The sequence below is a fragment of the Solanum dulcamara genome, chromosome 10, assembly GCF_947179165.1.
Source record: "Solanum dulcamara chromosome 10, daSolDulc1.2, whole genome shotgun sequence".
NCBI lineage: Eukaryota > Viridiplantae > Streptophyta > Magnoliopsida > Solanales > Solanaceae > Solanum > Solanum dulcamara.
In genome coordinates, this window is record NC_077246.1 from 48,407,824 (window position 1) to 48,426,898 (window position 19,075).

The 19,075-nt window shown below is 38.3% G+C and overlaps 1 protein-coding gene across 1 annotated transcript; it reads left to right on the top strand.

The window, feature by feature from the left end:
- The first annotated feature begins 1,157 nt into the window (after positions 1-1,157).
- Positions 1,158-19,067, top strand: LOC129870251 (AP-1 complex subunit mu-2). Its single transcript, XM_055944952.1, has 11 exons — positions 1,158-1,574; positions 2,315-2,455; positions 10,131-10,193; positions 10,284-10,460; positions 10,532-10,635; positions 15,838-15,945; positions 16,305-16,401; positions 16,481-16,578; positions 16,710-16,851; positions 16,945-17,067; positions 18,738-19,067. The coding sequence occupies exons 1-11, from the start codon at positions 1,446-1,448 to the stop codon at positions 18,834-18,836; spliced, it is 1,281 nt and encodes a 426-aa protein (XP_055800927.1). The 5' UTR covers positions 1,158-1,445; the 3' UTR covers positions 18,837-19,067.
- Positions 19,068-19,075: the final 8 nt, after the last annotated feature.

Here is a 19,075-nt window from a genome sequence, read left to right on the forward strand (position 1 = left end):
AATATTGACCCACATATTTAATCATAAACCAAGGCACAAATGATAATAAAATATCCTCTTTAGCTAAATCAGCATAAAAATCTTCTTGAAAATATTTCTTTTCTTCTGGGAAAATGATTGAAAAAATCATTGTCGAAAAGGTTCCCACTTTTTACAAAAAAATTCTTCAGATATTTGTTTTCTTACTGGTGAACCCGGACTAAAATCAATAGGTGTACTATCCATCTAAACCGTTTGAAAAATTCATTTCAGAATCTGTTGGTTCGCTTAAATCTCCTCCTCGAGCAACATTTTTATTATCAATTATTATATGATTAAATCTCTGAGGAATAGTTTCTCTAATCTGAGAAGTAGATGCCCTAGAAGGTATATCTACTAAATAATTAGCAGGAGATATATATGAAGAAACAGATCTAGTTAATCTAGAGGAAGAATTAGTTAATCTAGTAATATCATTATTTTTAAAATGGAGTCTAACAATCCCATCTGAAGTCTGGAAAATTTCAGCAAGTTCTTCACAAGTAATATTTTGAGGGACAACAGCCTCCTCAATAATCCATTCTTTAGGAAAATTAATTTCTTCCCATTTAATTAATCTACGTGTAATAATTTTAGATTTAGAAAAATTATTTTCAAATAATATAGTCTCATTATTTTGGTCAGCAATACGACACCTAGGTGATAAAATATATAAAGGTCGATACACAATTCTAGTACAAATACAAATCACTTCAGTACCAGGTAAATAATTATAACCATTAATTTTCACATTTAAAAGTAAAGACTGTAAAACATTCACATCAGATAATGCAACATTCAAATTTGGATAGGCATTAAAATAAACCGCACCATAAGCCAAACTAGATTGTATTGTACCAATTAAAGAATTATTTCAATTTAAATTTCTACCATCTCTTAAAGCAGCAATAAAAGATTCAGGTAAACCTTTTAAAGTTAAAGGCTTAAAAGCAACTTGCACTAAACCAATATGCAAATAATTAAAATCTTTATGTAATCAATATCATCTTTATGTAATCAATATCATCTTGATGGTAAACTATTTAATTTTTTTATTATTAAATGAATAAACATTATTTTTATAAAATTTTTGTTACGAATGACAAAATATCATCAGTCCTTATAGGTTATTACAAGGAGAAACTTTAACCTCCAAGGTCTATACTTTAGACGTGAAAAGCATAGTAATAACTTGATCGGAGCTACATTTGGATGTTGTCCTGCACAAAGGAAGAAATGAGCTCACTTACAATTCAACAATGAATTAATGTGAAAAATTCAGTCAGCTGATTGGAAAATCCATTTTCAAATCCTGAAACTATATTCCCCTCAATCATAACAAATTACAAAATCAATTCTCAATCACTTCTAGATCTCATCGGATATTGCTATATTCCCCGATTCTGATTCGCGATCTGCTACATCACATGGCAGGGGCGGCGTCGGCGCTGTTCCTCCTTGACATCAAAGGCCGAGTACTGGTTTGGCGTGATTTCCGTGGAGATGTCTCCTCCGTCCAGGCCGAACGATTTTTCACCAAGCTCCTTGAGAAAGAGGTTTTCTCTTGCTCCTTTTTCCCTTCTCTCCAGATTTTTATGTCGAAATGTCTGCAGATTTCGACTACGATCGAAAGATAGACTGCAAGTAAAGACAGATCCAGGATGTAGAAGACTCAGTTGGTTCGGAGTTCTAACTGGCTTTAGAAGCAAATGCCACTGCTCGCTTGAAGCAGTTTCTTCCGTTCTCTTAATTTATACCAATTCTATTTAAAACTGGTGGCTTTCCAGAATGCAAGTTCGTCTACCGAGCGTAAAATTATTCAAATTAATGCTTTTATTGGAGATGCTGCAGTTTAAAGCCAAATAGACATTATCCAAGTTAATGCCTTTAGTGGAAATGCTGCATTTTAATGCTAAATTGAGTAAGGAGGAATGAAAGAGCATTTTATAAGAGGTTTAGCACGTTTGAAATCTTGTAGTTGGTAAATATGTGCTTTGAAGCTTCAATCTGAGTTATCATGCAAGCATGGGTTGTGAATGACTTTCCATTGGTTAGGACTGTGTTGATCTTCTCTTATTTAGAGATGCCTCTTTTCTAAATGATGAAAAAGTTGTGAAAAGAGAATCTGGTTAGGAAGTTATAGTTGAGTTGATACAGATTTCAATGTTTTCCTCATGGTCTGCAATTTTTATTAATAATTTTGTTTCTTTCGTAGACAGCTGACTATGAACTTAGTTGGGAAGATAGAGTTTACTTTTTCGGACTAATTTAAGTGCTAGAATTTGATCATTTGCAGGGTGACCCTCAAGATCCTGTTGCATATGATAATGGCGTGACATATATGTTTATACAGCACAATAATATATACCTCATGACCGCATCAAGGCAGAATTGTAATGCTGCTAGTATTCTTCTGTTTCTACACCGTGTTGTTGATGTAAGTGACATTGGCATTTGTTAATTTCACCTGATTAAGCTCAATTTCTATGCATGCAAGTAAATTCAATCACCAGATCTAAACTTCTAGTACATGAAGCTTTATTGTGAAGAAGAGAAGAAGAAATTTTAATTATCTGTGCCAAAATGAATTACCTTGCACTAATACATTTACAAAGCCTATTAAAGTGCTCTTCTACCCCCGCCCCCCAAACCCAACGAACCAACTGTCACGATCCAAAATCTGGAGTTGTGATGTCACCTTGGTACTTGAAACTACCGAGGTCATCCAAAAGAGAGGTATTGTAGTTTCAAGAGACAATAGATAGTAACAAAAACAACTATAGTAGCAGAACAGTACTACAACAATTTTATACTATAATCAAACTACACAAAACAACAGATAGTAACAGAAATGAAAGAACAAGAAACTACAAGAGTAGTACTACAACTACTAGTAAGGGAACAAGACAATGCGCTCCTACCTACTAGTATGGGCGCACCACTACTTACTAATCCTTCTATCCTAATTCGTGTTTGTCACGACTCGATTCCTCGAGCCGTGATAGCACCTACTATAACCCACTAGTAGGTAAGCCAACCTGTAACTCGGAACAGCTAGTAATGGGTATATGCATAGGGACTAAATAACAGAAAGGAAGAAATACAAAAGTAATACAAGGCAAGCCAAAAATATATGCATAAGCAAAATGAATCCCTCCCAGAACCTGGAAGTCACTAGTACAAAGCCATTAACAGAGTACAAGTTCCACAAGTGGACCAAAAATATATACAGCCATAAGGAACTATCTCAAATACAAAAGACAAGTCACAAAATAACAGAAGGAGACGACAATGATCCAAAACGTTGTGTGCTCACCCTTGCCTCCAAATCTTGGATGCTATTGGCTCGAATGACGGAGTTGATAATTGGTGCTCAGTCTTGCATCACGAAAACAGATGGAAAGTGTAGTATGAATACCAATAAAAAAATACCCTGCAGGCATCATAGGCCGATTGAGTAAGAAAAGTAAATGCAATAGGAAATGCTAGAATAAAACATAGATAGAGGTCAAGAATAAGAATAGTAAAGGTATGCACACGGGTGTAGAAGAACAACCACAACCTAAGAACTAAACCCAATTGAGTCCCCATAAGCCTAGAAGGTACACACGTGCGCAAGTTAATGTGAAAATTCGGACGGTCCCTCATAAGCCCGACAGGTACACAAAAATGCTAAACTAAGAATAAAAGAACGGGTGGAACCAAGATATATCAAAAGTGCCAATAATTTCGAGCTCTGAATGGGATGAAGCGCAGAGCCCAAACCTCGAATCGTGGATGAGTCTCCCCACTGTAGAGTGTCAATAAACTGGAACCTGTAAGGGTTAGCGCAGAGCTCAGACCTCGAACCACGGATGTCGCCTTCCGGTAAGTGCAATGATGATATCAAAGGGCACTCTTAATGTTAACCCCGTGTAGGAGATCAAGAAATACAGAGCCCGGACCTCGAACCGTGGATGAATCCTCCCAATAATATCACACCAAGAATATCCAATCTGAAGTAAGTCTTTTGAAAGTTTCTCGTACCAACCATTATATCACAAGTCTCTATGGATCGCCATCCGCTCCTTCAGAATAATCTCAACATAGCCGAGGGCGCGTTGTAACTGATCGATTGCTCCAAACGAGCCCAAAAGCGTGGTCGGAGATGCCAAAGTAGGGAAGTACGGGGATTATGGATAATATGGCTTCGAGCCGAGTTACAGCCTAGCTAAGGCCCATCTCTATCAGACCCAAGTCTGCTACATCAATCTACAGGGAGCCAAGCAGTCTGGTACGACACTGGAAAAAAGGAAACAAGGCCTAACGGCATCGAAATATCGCAAGTCTATGGAAAACACTGGGCTAAGCCTAGACGAAAGCCAAACATGCTCTAATATGCTATACAAGTCAATACAAACAACCAAAGATGCAAGAAAACTCAATTATAGCAATTCACATACCCGCCTAACTCGAAAACAGTCCAAAATATGATTTCTATCAAGCATAGCCTACTAAGTCAGTTCCCCACCCCAATATTCATGTAAATCCACATACATTCACATATTCAAACTCAATCTAAAAGAAGGAAAGTCGTAGCCTACTTGTAGGCCTATCACGCGTGCTTCAATCACAATGTCGGAGCTTTCCCCTTCCGTACGGCGTCTGAACACTGCCACGCTATCAAAAATAGAAACACAACGTCATTACGGTTATTTTGACACTAAAGTTGCAAGAAACGGAGATGGATCAATTTTGGAGTCCAAAATGGGAATGTGAGATCCACGCTAGAAACTCCAGAATTGACTTCGTAAAATGGTCCTAAATAGTTCTCTGAACTTGTGTCTCAAAATGGAACACAATTCGGGGCTCGAAAATCAAACATGCAATAAAAATTCAATTTAAGCTAAGAAAATACGTCAGGGACAGCAGCTAAATCACGATTTTTACCTCAAACAGAGCCTCTTCAACAATTTCCGACCACACCACTGCGTTCTATCGGAAAATCCCCACAATTTTTGAAAATTAGTAAATTTGTATTCATCAGCATTTAGGGCTATGCTGGCCACCTCCAAAAATTTACAAAAGAGTCATGGATACTTACAAGGATCCTATAAAATCCACTAATTGGATTTCTTCTTCTATATTCTGTTCTTTACACCAACAACCTAACATAGTAATAACTTTCCACTTAATCTTCTGTACAAAGCATTCTTTCCCTTGAAAGGTCCTCTGATTTCTCTCCTTCCATATAATCCACGATATGCAGGCTGGAACTGTTCTCCACCACCTCTTTTGACTCTTACTACCTCCTCTCTTCATCCAGCAGCCAAGGAGGTCTGCTGTGTGCTCTGGCATGCATCAGTTCAGATTAGCTATGCTGAAGAAGAGTTCCCAAACTTGTGCAGTTACTTTGCAGTGAAGAAAGAGGTGCTTGTTTGTCTCAAATTCCTCTTTGCAAAGTGTACATCTAGAGGCTATATTAATTTTCCTTTTCTGCATAGCCTCATGTGTCAAGCAGGCTCTCTTAGCCACTAACCAAGGAAAGCACTTCACCTTTGGTGGAGCCACACTCTTCCAAATGGTATTCCAAGGACCTTCTGTTCTACCTGAAGTTTCTGCTAATCCCCATTTGTAAACTTTATTTGCAGAGAACAAGCCATCCTTGTGGTGCCCCCAAATCAATTTGTCTTCTTCCATGGAATCCAACAATCATATTCAGCAAATCTGTTACCCAGGGTATTTCCCAACCATTAAGCATCCTCCTAAAGACCAAGTTCCATCCAGAAATTTCTAATGGACCTCCAAACTCCAACTCCATAGGTGGTAATCACTTCATTTGTACACCACTGCTCATTCTGTCCATATTTATGGGATATCACTCCCTTCCACAAGGCCTGGTCCTTTTGATTGTACCTCCAGAGCCACTTCATGATCAAACTTTCATTTTGTAATTTTAGGTTTCTCACTCCTAGACCACCATATCTTTTGCTTTGTTGGACAGTAGCCCACTTCACCAGATTGAAGCTCTTCTCAATTTTGTTCCCTTGCCATAAGAAATCCCTTCTTAGCTTGTCTAGAGTCTTAACCACTTTCTCAGGAATAGGAAAAAGAGCATTACATATGTTTGTAAGCTGTCCAGTGCTGAATTGATTAATGTAACTCTCCCTCCTAGTGAAAGATATTGTGATTTCCATACGGCCAGCCTTCTCTCAGTTTTTTCAATTATCCCATCCCAAATGTGGAGTGCCTTGTGTTTAGCACCCAATGGCATGCCTAAATAGATTGTGGGCATTTTCTCTATCTTGCATTTCAGAATATCTGCTAGTATCTGTATCTCCTGAACTTCATTGACTGGAAAAATGCTGCTCTTCCTCCAGTTCACTCTCAGCCCTGAGCATGCTTCAAAAACCACCAATATTACCCTGAGGTAACATATTTGCTCCTGTACCGCTTCACAAAACACTACTGTATCATCTGCATATAATAGGTGTGTCAATTCCATAACTTCATGGCCCTGTTTTTTATGTTGAATCCTCTTATCCAGTTATTGATTGAAGCCTTTCTTAGCAAACTTTCCAGTCCCTCCATGGCAATAATAAATAGAAAGGGTGACAATGGGTCCCCTTGCCTAAGACCCCTTTCTGCTGGGAAAAAATCTGCAGGTTCTCCATTTATCAAAATAGAGAGCCTGGTGGTTTTAATGTAGAATTCAATCCATTTGAGTCACCTAGCCCCAAACCCCATTTGTCTAAGTGTGCTGATTAGACAGTTCCAATTAAGGTGATCATAAGCCTTTTCTATGTCTAACTTGCACATCACCCCAGGCACATTATCTCTAATTCTGGTATCAATTAGTTCACTTGCAATATGTGCAGCATCCATTATCTGTCTCCCTTTGACAAAAGGCATTTGATGATTGTTGATCAACTTACTCATCACCTTCTTTAATCTCTCAGACAATATTTTGGCTATTATTTTGTATACCCCTGATACAAGGCTAATAGGTCTGAAGTCTCTTAAATCATTTGCCCCCATCCTTTTTGGAATCAAGGCCACAAAAATGGTATTGAAGCTTTTTTCAAACCTCTGCATAGAGTGGAATCTGTGGAATGCTTGCATCAGATCATCTTTTATTGTGTCCCAGAAAGCTTGGAAGAAAGCCATGGTGTACCTATCTGGCCTAGGAGCCTTGTCTGCTGCACACAACTTCAATCCTTCCAGCACCTCCTCCTCTTCAAATGCCCTTTCTAACCCCTCTTACTCCTCTGTTGTTATTCCTTGTACATCTAGAATGTTTAGATTTGGTCGCCAACCTTCATCTTCCTTGTACAGATTTTGATAGAAAGCAACTATTGCATTCTTGATAAAAGCAGGATCATTAGAATGTTCTCCATTTATCATTAAAGAATCAATAGTGTTGAGTCTTTTATGAGCTGTGGCTATTTTATGGAAAAATTTAGAATTCTTGTCACCACTTTTGGTCCACTGTACTCTGGACCTTTGCTTCCAAAAGACTTCCTCATTTCTAGCCACTTCCTCATATTCCATAGCCAAGTGAGCTTTCAAGAGTTGTTCATCATCAGTTAGAGGTCTGGCCTCCTGAACTGCTTCCAGTTCTCCAATCTCTCTAGTTCCCCACAATTTAGCCTATTGAATCACTCAATTTGGAGTTCTATAGCTCAAGATATTCAAGTTTGAAAATTAGAAAAAAAAATCTGAAAATGGGCTTTCTTCTAGGCGAGACTGCACCCGTTTCAGCGCACCAACATATCTTTTCCCATTTTCAAAGTCTCCGACGGGGTGTTCAAGATTCGTTCGGACCCTCGTGCGCGCAAACGGACTGTGCTATCCCACTTAATTTGACGTTTCTGACTCAACGACGCAGTCGAAATTTCCATACAAGGTCGTTTTGACAAAAAAAGTGGGTCCCACTCCTAAAGATCGTTTTTAACTAAATCCCACCATGGAACTCGGAATGAGTCCGGAAGCCTCGGGAGCCGAACAAAAGGTCGTTCTAAACCAAACTCGACGTTTTGGAGCTAACTGCACTAACATAATTTTCATTCGACATGATTTTCAAGAATGTTGACCAAAGTCACCTTTAGACCAAATTTCTAAAGTTAAAATGCTAAACGGTTCAAAACGAGCACCGAAAGCCTAGAAACTCGAGCCGACCATGCTTCTAGCCTAAAATGGCTATTTCGGAACTGATGGAACTGTCAGAATTCCATTATAAGGTTGTTTACCCGCATTTTTTACCGAAGTCAACTTTTCAAGTTATAAAGGCCTCCAAACACGAAAAGCTGCAAAAAATTCAAATGAACGATCAGGCGATCAAAGTATCAGTGCCAACAAGTCATAAATGACACGAGGTCGCTATAGGGAAGCTATAACCGATGAAAAAGGGGCATTGACACAAAAATGACCTAGAGGGTCATACAATTTCCTTTAGACCTTCCTATTTAAGGTCTTGTTCTCGGTATGCTGCAATTGCACCATGTGTTGTCTAATCGCCTCTCCCCAATATTTCTTCAATCTACCTTGTCCTCTCCTTAATCCATCCATAGATAATCTCTCACACTTCCGCACTAGGGTACTCGTGCATCTCCTCATCACATGCCTGAACCATGTCAACCTTGCTTCCTGCATCTTGTTTACCACCAAAGTCACTCCCACATTGTCTCAGATATTCTCATGTTTAATTATATCTCTCCAAGTATACCCACACATCTATCACAACATTCTTATCTTTGCCACTTTTATCTTTTGAATGTGAGAGTTCTTCGCTGGCTAACACTCCGCTCCATACAACATAGTTTGTGTAACAATTACTCTATAAAACTTGCCTTTACGTTTATGTGACACCTTCTTATCACACAAGACCTCGAATGTGGGCCTCCATTTCATTCCCCTGTACTGTACCAATACGGTGAGTGACATCCTCACCAATCTCTGCATTTCTCTGGATAATAGAACCACGATACTTGAAGGTACCTCTCTTTTGGATGACCTGTGTATCAAACCTTACTTCCACGTTAGCCTCATGCGTCAAATCACTGAACTTGCACTCCAAGTATTTGGTTTTCTTCATGCTCAACTTGAACCTTTTAGACTTTAGGGTTTGTCTCCACGTCTCCAACTTAGCAATAACTCTATTGCGAGTTTCGTCAATCAAAACTATGTCATCCGCAAATAACATACATGACACCTTACCTCAAATCTGCTGCGTCAATACATTCATCATCAAGGCAAATAAAAAGGGCTAAGGGTTCATACCCGGTGCAACCCCATCAACACGAGAAAGTTTTTTGAGCCTCCTCTCATTGTCCTTACTCGAGTCTTGGCTTCACTGTACATGTTCTTAATTAACTTAGTGTACACCATAAGTACATATTTACCCTCCAAGCACCTCCATAGAACCTCTTTGGGGACTTTTTCGTACGCTTTTTCTAGTTTAATGAACACCGTGTGTAAATCCTTCTTCTTCTCCCTATACTGCTCCAGAATCTCCTTACGAGATGAATGACTTTTGTAGTCAAGCGTCTTGGCATAAATCCGAATTGGTTCTCGGAAATAGTCATGACCCTCCTCACCTTCATCTCCACCACCCTCTACCAAACCTCCATACTGTGGCTTAGCAGCTTGATATCCTATAGTTGTAATTTTGAATGTCACACTTGTTCTTGTACAACAGAATCATCGTACTTCATCTCTATGCTTCAGGCATCTTTGCTGTCTTGAAAACGACATTAAGCAACTCGGTCAATTTCTATGCATGCATGTAAATTGAATCAGCGGATTTGAACTTCTAGTAAATGAAACTTTGCAAAGAAGAGAAGAAATGAGAAGAGAGGAGAAGAGATTTTTATTATCTGCGCCAAAATGAGTTACCTCTCACTAATACATTTACAGAGCCTATGTAAGTGTTCTTCTAACCATCTCCCTGACCAACACCCATGCCAGTCATATGGGCCTTATAACTATCTCTAACAAACTAACTGTTTTTACACAAAATATCGGCTCAATTCAATAGCATTTAAAAATATGTGCTCTTAGTATCTTGGTTTGAGATGAATTTATTTGTTGAGTAGTTGGGGAGAATTATTCATTTGTATTTGGTTTACTGGCAGGTCTTTAAGCATTACTTTGAAGAGCTAGAGGAAGAATCCCTACGAGATAATTTTGTTGTAGTGGTACAAGGAACATTTTATTTCTTTTCAAAAAAGGAGCATGTGGCCGGAATTAAGTACTGGCTGTGACTGTAATTATGTTGTCTTGTGCAGTATGAGTTACTTGACGAAATGATGGACTTTGGTTATCCTCAATATACTGAAGCAAATATTCTCAGTGAGTTTATAAAAACTGATGCATATAGAATGGAGGTTACACAAAGGCCTCCAATGGCAGTTACAAATGCTGTGTCCTGGCGCAGTGAAGGGATCCAATACAAGAAGAATGAAGTAAGTTTTGTGTTTTATTTAATAGACAGCTTCTTTTAGTGGCATATATTGAAATTTCTTTTTTCTTTCAGGTATTTTTGGATGTTGTGGAGAGTGTTAATATACTTGTTAATAGCAATGGGCAAATTGTGAGGTCGGATGTTGTTGGTGCATTGAAGATGCGGACATACTTGAGGTATGCTTCTCCTAGATATAACTGTATTTATGTATGTATGTGTCACTCATTGCATATTCGTACTTGTATCGGTAAAACTGAAATGTCTGTTTATGATTGCCTAGCATGGAGTGGGTGATAAACATCTATTTCATGTCTATAGGTGGTAAAGGATTTTTAACTTTATGCCTTCTTGTCACGGTGATAAAAAATTCAGATTTGCATTCAATCTTTATCCAAGCCAGCCCAAAAAACTTCTATCATCAATTGCTTACTTGTCTTCCTGAGAATCACCACAAAAAAATCAAGTTTCGTACTGGCTACTTCTTGCCATAATAACCAGCAGTGTTCTATGGTAGTATGGAGGAAAACATTTTCCAGAATATGTTTTTCAATTTTCTCATGTTTGGTTAGTCAATTTTTTAAGAAAACATTTTCTCTTGGAAAACAAATTCCTTAAAATTGAGGAAATGACTCCCCTAGTAGAAGCAGGGAAAACAAGTTCCACAAGTGGCATTCCACATTGATTGTGTCCTCCCCACCCTCCAACACACCTCATCTTCACCCTCACCCCCTCCACCCCACACCCCTAATGTAATTACTGATTTTTGTCTGTTCTAGTTTATCATTTTACTGAGTTGTTCTTGGTTTTAATATTATCCTCATCTGGATTCCTATTCTTCATTCCTTACCCTGTCATGTTTACCAATATAACGAATCAGTCTGGGTTTTGATGTGAGGCTGGAGTCTGGACTATCAATACTATGAAGTTTGAAGTTCTGGTTTTAAATGAACTTTTGTACTGTTTTTTCTTGAAATGGTAAGTATTGTTGATTTCCTATGCGACAAAATAGCACTATGAGATTACATCTGATGAACAAGAAGGGAAGGGTTGAAAAATATGCGGGAAAAGAAAAAAGAAACCCCCAGGGAAGAACTGAAGTATACAAAAGTTTCTACCATATGTAGCAGGGGTTCAAAATCATCCATCCAGTCTATTTTACACCAAAAAAGCAAAAGTAGATGGTCCATTTTGGTCTTCAGAATGGAGAGTTGTTGCAGCCTTCAGAACATTTATTGTTCCTTTCTCTCCTAATGCATCACCAAATATGGGCAGGTATAATTCCGTGCCTTCTTCAATCTCTTAAATAGGTACTTTTTATGCCAACGGAACATCAAATCAGAGTTCGACATTGGCATGACCTATTCAAGGCTTAGGGGGTGTTTGGATTGGCTTTTTAAAAGTAGCTTATAAGCTAAAAGCCAAAAGCCATAACTTGGTCCTACCCAATTTGGCTTTTAGCTTAATTTTCTACTTTTTTGGCCTCAAAGTATGTGCTTAAAAGCTATTTTTGTCTGTCCCAAACACCTCAAAATTAAAAAGAGCTTAAAAGCCAAAAGCTACTTAAAATATGTCAATCCAAACACCCATTTAAATAATAAAGAACATCTACCATATCTGTAAAGTGAAAGAACAGTGAAGGAAATGATGGTTACTAGATTCTTCTTCCTTTCCACACAAATTGCATCAATTGACTAGTTGGATGCCCCTCCTTTGTAAATTATCTTGGAAGGAAGCAGCTTCGCTGTTCACTAACCACACAAAGCACATTACTTCCACTGGTGCTTTGGAATTCCACACCTGCTTCCATGGGCCATATGTGTATTGGTTCCTGATAAGCAAAGAGTAACGGGACTTCACTGTGAAAAGACCATGTCGTTGCCCCTTCCATATCAAGCTATCCTCACTGTTGTTAAGATCTTTAAATGAAGTTAGAAGAACAACAAATTCTACAGAACTCTCCTTTTCCCCGTCATTTGGATGCCTTCTTAGAAGTATGTTCCAGTTGCCTCCTTCTTCGCTTTGTGCTACAGTGAGGTTTGTATCTCGTGCTATACTAAAAACGATAGGAAATTGATCTTTGAGAGGGGAAAACCGAATCTAGGTGTCCTTCCAGAAAGAGACTTTTCTGCCATTGCCCACTTTGATACCAATGTTAGGTGAGAAAGCAGGCCATAGAGCCCTGATATTTCTCCAGATACCTACTCCTTGTGGTGGGCTTTCTCTGTAGTAACTTTCCTCCGTAAAGCATTACCTTCAAAGTTGAATCTCCATAGCCATTTCATCAAGAGATTTCTATTCTGCACCCTTAAATTCTTGATACCTAGTCCTCCATCCTCTTTCTTCAGAATCACAATGTCCCACCTGACCAAGTTAAAGGTCTTTCTTGCCTTATTAACTTGCTGAAAGAAATCTCTTCTCAATTTGTCTAACCTTTTCTCCACCTCAGAGGCATTGGAAACCAAGACATAGTGTATGTTGTCATGGAATTCAAATCACTATTAATTAGAATCAAGTGACCTACAAAAGAAAGGTATTGATTCTTCCAATCAGAGAGCCGCTTTCATTCACACCTTGCCAAATGGAATATGATTTATGTTTTACCCCTAAAGGTAAGCCCAAATAAATAGTAGGAAGGCTATCAGTATTGCACCCGAAAACTGTTGCTAGAACCCGTAAATTCTGAACTTGATTAACTGGGAGAAGTCTACTTTTTGACCAATTGATGTGCCAACCTGATACAACTTCAAAGACTTTCAGGATCAATCTCACGTAACTAAGATGCCTCACCTCAAAAGATAATAGTATTGTCAGCATATAAAAGATGTGAGATAGACAGGTAGTTGTGTGACCTACTGCTTACTTTGATACCTCGGATCCAACTCTGGTTTACAGGAAAGTTAAGCAATTTGCTTAGGCGAAGAGTCACCAGCAAGACAAAAACGGAAAAAATTGGATCACCTTGCCTAATGCCCTTTTGAGTAGTAAAGCAATTCTAGGGAGAGCCATTAATGAGAATTGAGGATCTTACTGTGCTGATGCAGTACCAAATCCCCATTTTTGTTCTTGCTAGCTAATAAACCCTGTGGAGAGCCATTAATGAGAACTGAGAATCTGACTGTGATGATGTAGTACCAAATCCATTCTGCCACCTCCTATCAAACCCCATGTCTTTAAGTATGTCTAAAAGTAAACTCCAATTAACAGGATCGTGTGCCTTCTCAATGTCGAGCTTGCACATGATACCTGTATTTTTCTCCCTTTGTCTGGAATCAATGCATTCATTTGCAATAAATTCCGCATGCATAATCTGTCTCCCTTTCAAAAAGGCCATCTGAGAGTTGGAAATAAGCTTTGGCACAACTCTTCTCAACCTTTCTGTGAGCAATTTAGCTATTAACTTGTAGAAGATCCCAATTAGACCAATTGGTCTAAATCCTTCAATTCCCTGGCTCCCTTCTTCTTGGGAATTAAGCAATGTAAGTAGCATTGGGACTCTTTTCCAAACCTCTTCTGATGGTGAAAATAGTCAGTGGTCCTCATAACATCTCTGATTCTAAACAAACTTTTTTGGAGGAAAACCATTGTGTACCCGTCCGGCCCTAGAGCTTTGTCACAAGCATATTGTTTTATAACATTAAGAGCTTTCCTCATTAAAAGATGTTTGTAGCCTTACATTTTCTTTTGCAGTCACTTTTGCTGAACCTTTCATATTTATGCTCAACTCTCTTTCTCCCCCATAAAGTTTTTCATAAAAGTCAAGAGCCTCCCTTTCAATTTCCTCTGGTTCTTTCGTGGTTATCCCCTCCACATCTATTTGTCAATCTGATTGTATTGTCTGTTGGCATTGGCTATTTCCTTCAGTATGTTTGCTTTTTCCACCCTCTCTTCATCAGTTAAATCCCTTTCCTCCATGTATCTATCCATAGCTTCAACCCTTCTCAACAATCACATTTTCTAACTTCATAATTTCCAGCAGCTTCCTTGTTCCACTCTTTCAACTTCAACTTTAGCATTTTCATTTTTTTTTCCAGAATGAAATCAGGCCTCCCCTGAACTACAAATGAAGGCAACTATCCACCAATCATTTCTCAAAGCCTTCCTTCTCGAGCCACCGATTTTCAAATTTGAAGTAGATGTTGTTCCTTCCCATTCCCCACATTGTAAGAGTAGAGGTGTATGATCAGAAGTAATTTTTGGCAAGGTTAGCTGCTTCATAGAATGAAACAACTGTTCTCTCTTAATTGTATTTTTCTTATATAATTGTTAAAGTTAACTTCAATCAAAGAAAATTCCAATCATTACTATAGGTAGAAAACGTTAGAACTTTGGAGCTGATTTTGAGCTTAGAACATCAGCTGGGTACAGAGAATACAGGTTGGTACAGTTAATGTCATAAGGTGCAGAGCAACAGTATGTCGTCAACATATATGGCTTTACCAACAGGCTTTTGGCCATTAATGTGTTAGACGGAGTAATTTTCTTAACACAAAGGGCTTGACCCTGTTGTATATAAGATTGAAGATTGTGAGAACTTTGTTAACTATGGGACATTTGTAGTGGTTCTCGTTTATGAAATTATACTTCAGAAGTGTTCTTAGTGCCTGTTTGGCTTCAGAAGTTGGGGTAGCCCAACTTATTTTTTTTTGGCTTATAAGCTGTTTTCAACTTATAAGTTGCTTTATATAAACAAAGCCAAACAGACCCAATTATTTTTTTGGGCTTATTTTAAGCACAAAATGGCTTTAAGTTGACCAGCCAAATACTCAAAAATGCTGAAAACAGCTTATAAGCAACTTATAAGCCAATCCAAACAGGCTCTTAAAATCTTTTTGGCACTTCAGTGAAAGTTGAGATTATTGCCCCTTTTCTGAAGATTTTAAAACAGTTTTTCCTTAAGCCAAGATAAAGCCTAAAACCTCTGGGATGTTTCTAAGTGTCCTGTCTGATTTTAAATGTTTTTTTATATGCTTTGAACTATTTCTAGCAGCGTGAAAATGTTGTATACTGATTATGATTCTGTCATCACTAAGGTCATATTTACATGTAACCTTGTTCTCCGAGCCTTTAACTCTAGATCTACACAGTTGAGTTGATGGAGTTCTTTCTTCTTGCTGTATTTCCTCCTCATTTTTCTAATGAGCTGCCTCTATAGTAGCATCACTAGTGCCTGTCCCCGTAAAATGTCTAGGATTTAAATGTTGACACAAGGACTGCTTCACTAGTTTAAATGCAATTCAATTCCTGCTAAATGTAAACCAGACGCAAAGTGCCGCCACGCCACTTTTTCTTTAGTCTCAATTTTGAGGTCTTGTTCTTTACCCAGCCGTTTAATCTATGAGTGGTACTGGTCTAAAGCCATAATGTTTTTTCTCTTGCAGTGGTATGCCGGAATGTAAGCTTGGTCTTAATGATAGAGTGTTGCTGGAAGCACAAGGACGTAATGCTAAGGGGAAAGCTATTGATCTAGATGATATCAAGTTTCATCAGTATGTGATCAACTACTTTTGTTGCGCGTTATAACGTCTTTTTGCATATATGCTTTACGCAAGAATTGGCCCAATGTTGGTGTGGTAGTAGGGGACAAATTATGTTATTCTGGGAAATGTAGTATAATCTTTTAAAACTTCCGATAGAGTAAGCAAGTGGGGGAGTGGGTGGTCCTTATTTTTAATCGGTAAATCCTTGCTGCCCTTTTAAAATGAAAAAATCTTAAGGCTTTTCTATAGTATAGTTTGACCACGTTCAAGTTGTAACCCATCTCTCTCCCACTCAACCAATCTCCCTTCCCCCACTATCCTTTCCTATCCTACCCGTCTCTCATTCTATAACTTCTACTTCAACATAGGTGTGTGCGTTTGGCCCGATTTGAGAATGATCGTACTATATCATTCATACCTCCTGATGGGGCTTTCGAAGTTATGACCTACAGACTCAGTACACAGGTACAATAATGTTTTGGTGCTGAATTTTTTTAGTGCCTTCACTCCAATAGGTTAAAGCGTTAGTACTACTTATTCTCAGGTCAAGCCTCTTGTGTGGGTAGAAGCCCAAGTGGAAAGACATTCTAAGAGCCGTGTGGAAATTCTGGTTAAAGCACGAAGCCAGTTCAAGGAGAGAAGGTATGTCCATTTGTACTATGCTACACACCTAATTGGAGCTGCATCATTTAATCTGTAGGAGTTTGGATGACATGCGTTATGGTATTACAATGTGTTGCTGGCTCAGTTTTGAGTTTATTTGATAATTTCAGCACTGCAACTAATGTTGAAATTGAGTTGCCCGTTCCAACTGATGCAACTAATCCAGATGTTCGTACATCAATGGGATCATCTACTTATGCACCTGAAAAGGATGCGTTGATTTGGAAGATAAAATCTTTTCCAGGTGGTAAGGTAAGCGTGCGCTTAGTCATAGCTGAAGGTTTAACTCAGTTATTTTGCCGTTTGTTGAGATTTCTTTTTTGCTAATTCTCATTTCATTTTCAGGAATATATGTTGAGAGCAGAGTTTAGACTTCCCAGCATTACAGCAGAAGAAGCAGTTCCTGAAAGAAAAGCTCCCATACGTGTGAAATTTGAGATACCGTATTTTACGGTTTCGGGTATACAGGTGAGCCCTAATAATGGCTGTAATTGTAGTTCAGTTGGATTATTCAGTATTTTCCTTTTATCAAATTCCTACAGCACTCTAGTTGTACATGTCCACATTTAGTCCATCGTATTTAGAAACCATTATGAGTTGAGTATTCAATGGGTGTTAAGGGTTTTTAGCATAGATCATAAAGGATGTATTCTATTTGTTGATGATATTGTGTTAATTGATGAAACTATCGAGGGTGTCAACCAAATCTTGAAGCCTCGAACTATGGAAAAACACTTCGGGTAAGGTAGGATAAGAACATTAAAACTTGAGTACATGCACTGCAAGTTTAGTCTGCATGAGAAGAGTAAAGTTGAGGTGAGACTAGGTGGTACCAAAATACAAACAATTTAGATATCTAGGATCGTTGTTTCAAGAGACTAAATGATAGATGAAGATGTTACTCAGAGAATTAAAACCTGATGGTTCAAATAGAGAAGTGTTACCATGGTGTTATGTGATGGAACAATGCCTTACCAAAGTGAAGGGTAAGTTCTGCAGAACAACTATAAGATCAACAATGTTATATGCAGTGCATGTTGGGCCGCTAAAGTCCCAACATATCCATAAGATGAGGAGTGTTGTAGAGATGCGAATGCTAAGATGGATGTGCTCTCATACAAAAAGATAAAATTAAAAACGATCTCCTTTCTGAGAAGGTGCAAGTAGCACAGTGTTTTTGGAAGTGCGAAGCGGAAAAAGCGACAAGGCCTGCTTCACGCTTTAGCGAAACGCTCACTTCATTGAAGTGAAACACATTTTTAAAAAAAAGAGAATTAAACCTTGCACAAAGATATAATCGCTGTTTAGAGAAAATGAATTCAGAAATTAACTAATAACTGCTGCCTGCCAGAAAAAATAAAATAAAGAAATGAAATAGCTAATACAATTAAATCAATAAACTAGAAATAGCAAATTCAAAAATTAGAACAAGGAGAGTCAGCTGAAGAAGAAAATCAGAGAGAAAAAAGGGGGAAAAGCTGAAAAAGAGTAAATAAGAGAAGCCAAAGAGTAACAAGCTGAAGAAAAAACGGAGGATGCAAGTCCAGCGGCCAAGGAAGAAAGAAAGAATGGAAAAAGAAAATCCTAGAGGACACCTGTACCAACTCAGCAGAAAAGGGCCAAATAATTCCACTTTGATATAGCTCAAGGGGGTCATAGGTTGCCTGCAAAGTGTAAGTGTTCACTTGGAAAAACTGGACAAGTCCTGGGGGGAAAATGTATTATCCGTATTTATTATCCTTGAGACAAAGCATGATTTGGAGGTGGGTAGTAGTACAGTTGATAAGCTGAGCAACTCTAAATGAGTTTAGATAAAGTGACGAATGAGGTGATGGGGCCAACAGAAGCAACTTAAATGTGTGGTCCTGATTGTCCCCACGCCCTAAAGAAGAGAACCTAACATGTTTTTGTGAGTCTTAAAACTCAGTCTTGAACGTTTCTGCCTAATCTTGTTCTGCTGGTTGGTAATGGAAGACGTGACAAATATCTTGTTTTTTATGACCATTTTTTGTGGGCTTAGTTTGGCAAACTTTCTGCATCGACAGCCTAAATGGAATTTTGTTGTTAGCTTTCCTTTTAAGCTGGAATTGCTTATTTTCCAAATTTGTGACCAATGTGAATCCTTTAATGCATGCTAGGTTCGCTACTTGAAGATTATCGAAAAAAGTGGTTATCAGGCTCTTCCTTGGGTGCGATATATTACCATGGCTGGTGAATATGAGTTGAGACTTACGTAAAACCACACCGAGATGATGATCCAACCCAATTAAGTTTGCTTGAGGCTCATATAATTCACGAGCTCCAATGCTTTGATCTGCTTTGCAGGAGATGAACTGGTTTAGCCCGTAGGTTTGAAGCAAATTGTTTTGTTGTGCCAATTTTTGTTATTGTTGTATTTTGACTTTATTGCTTGTATGCTACCCACATTTTCTTGTATACAGATGTCTGCTGATTAATTTCATGTTGCATATACTGT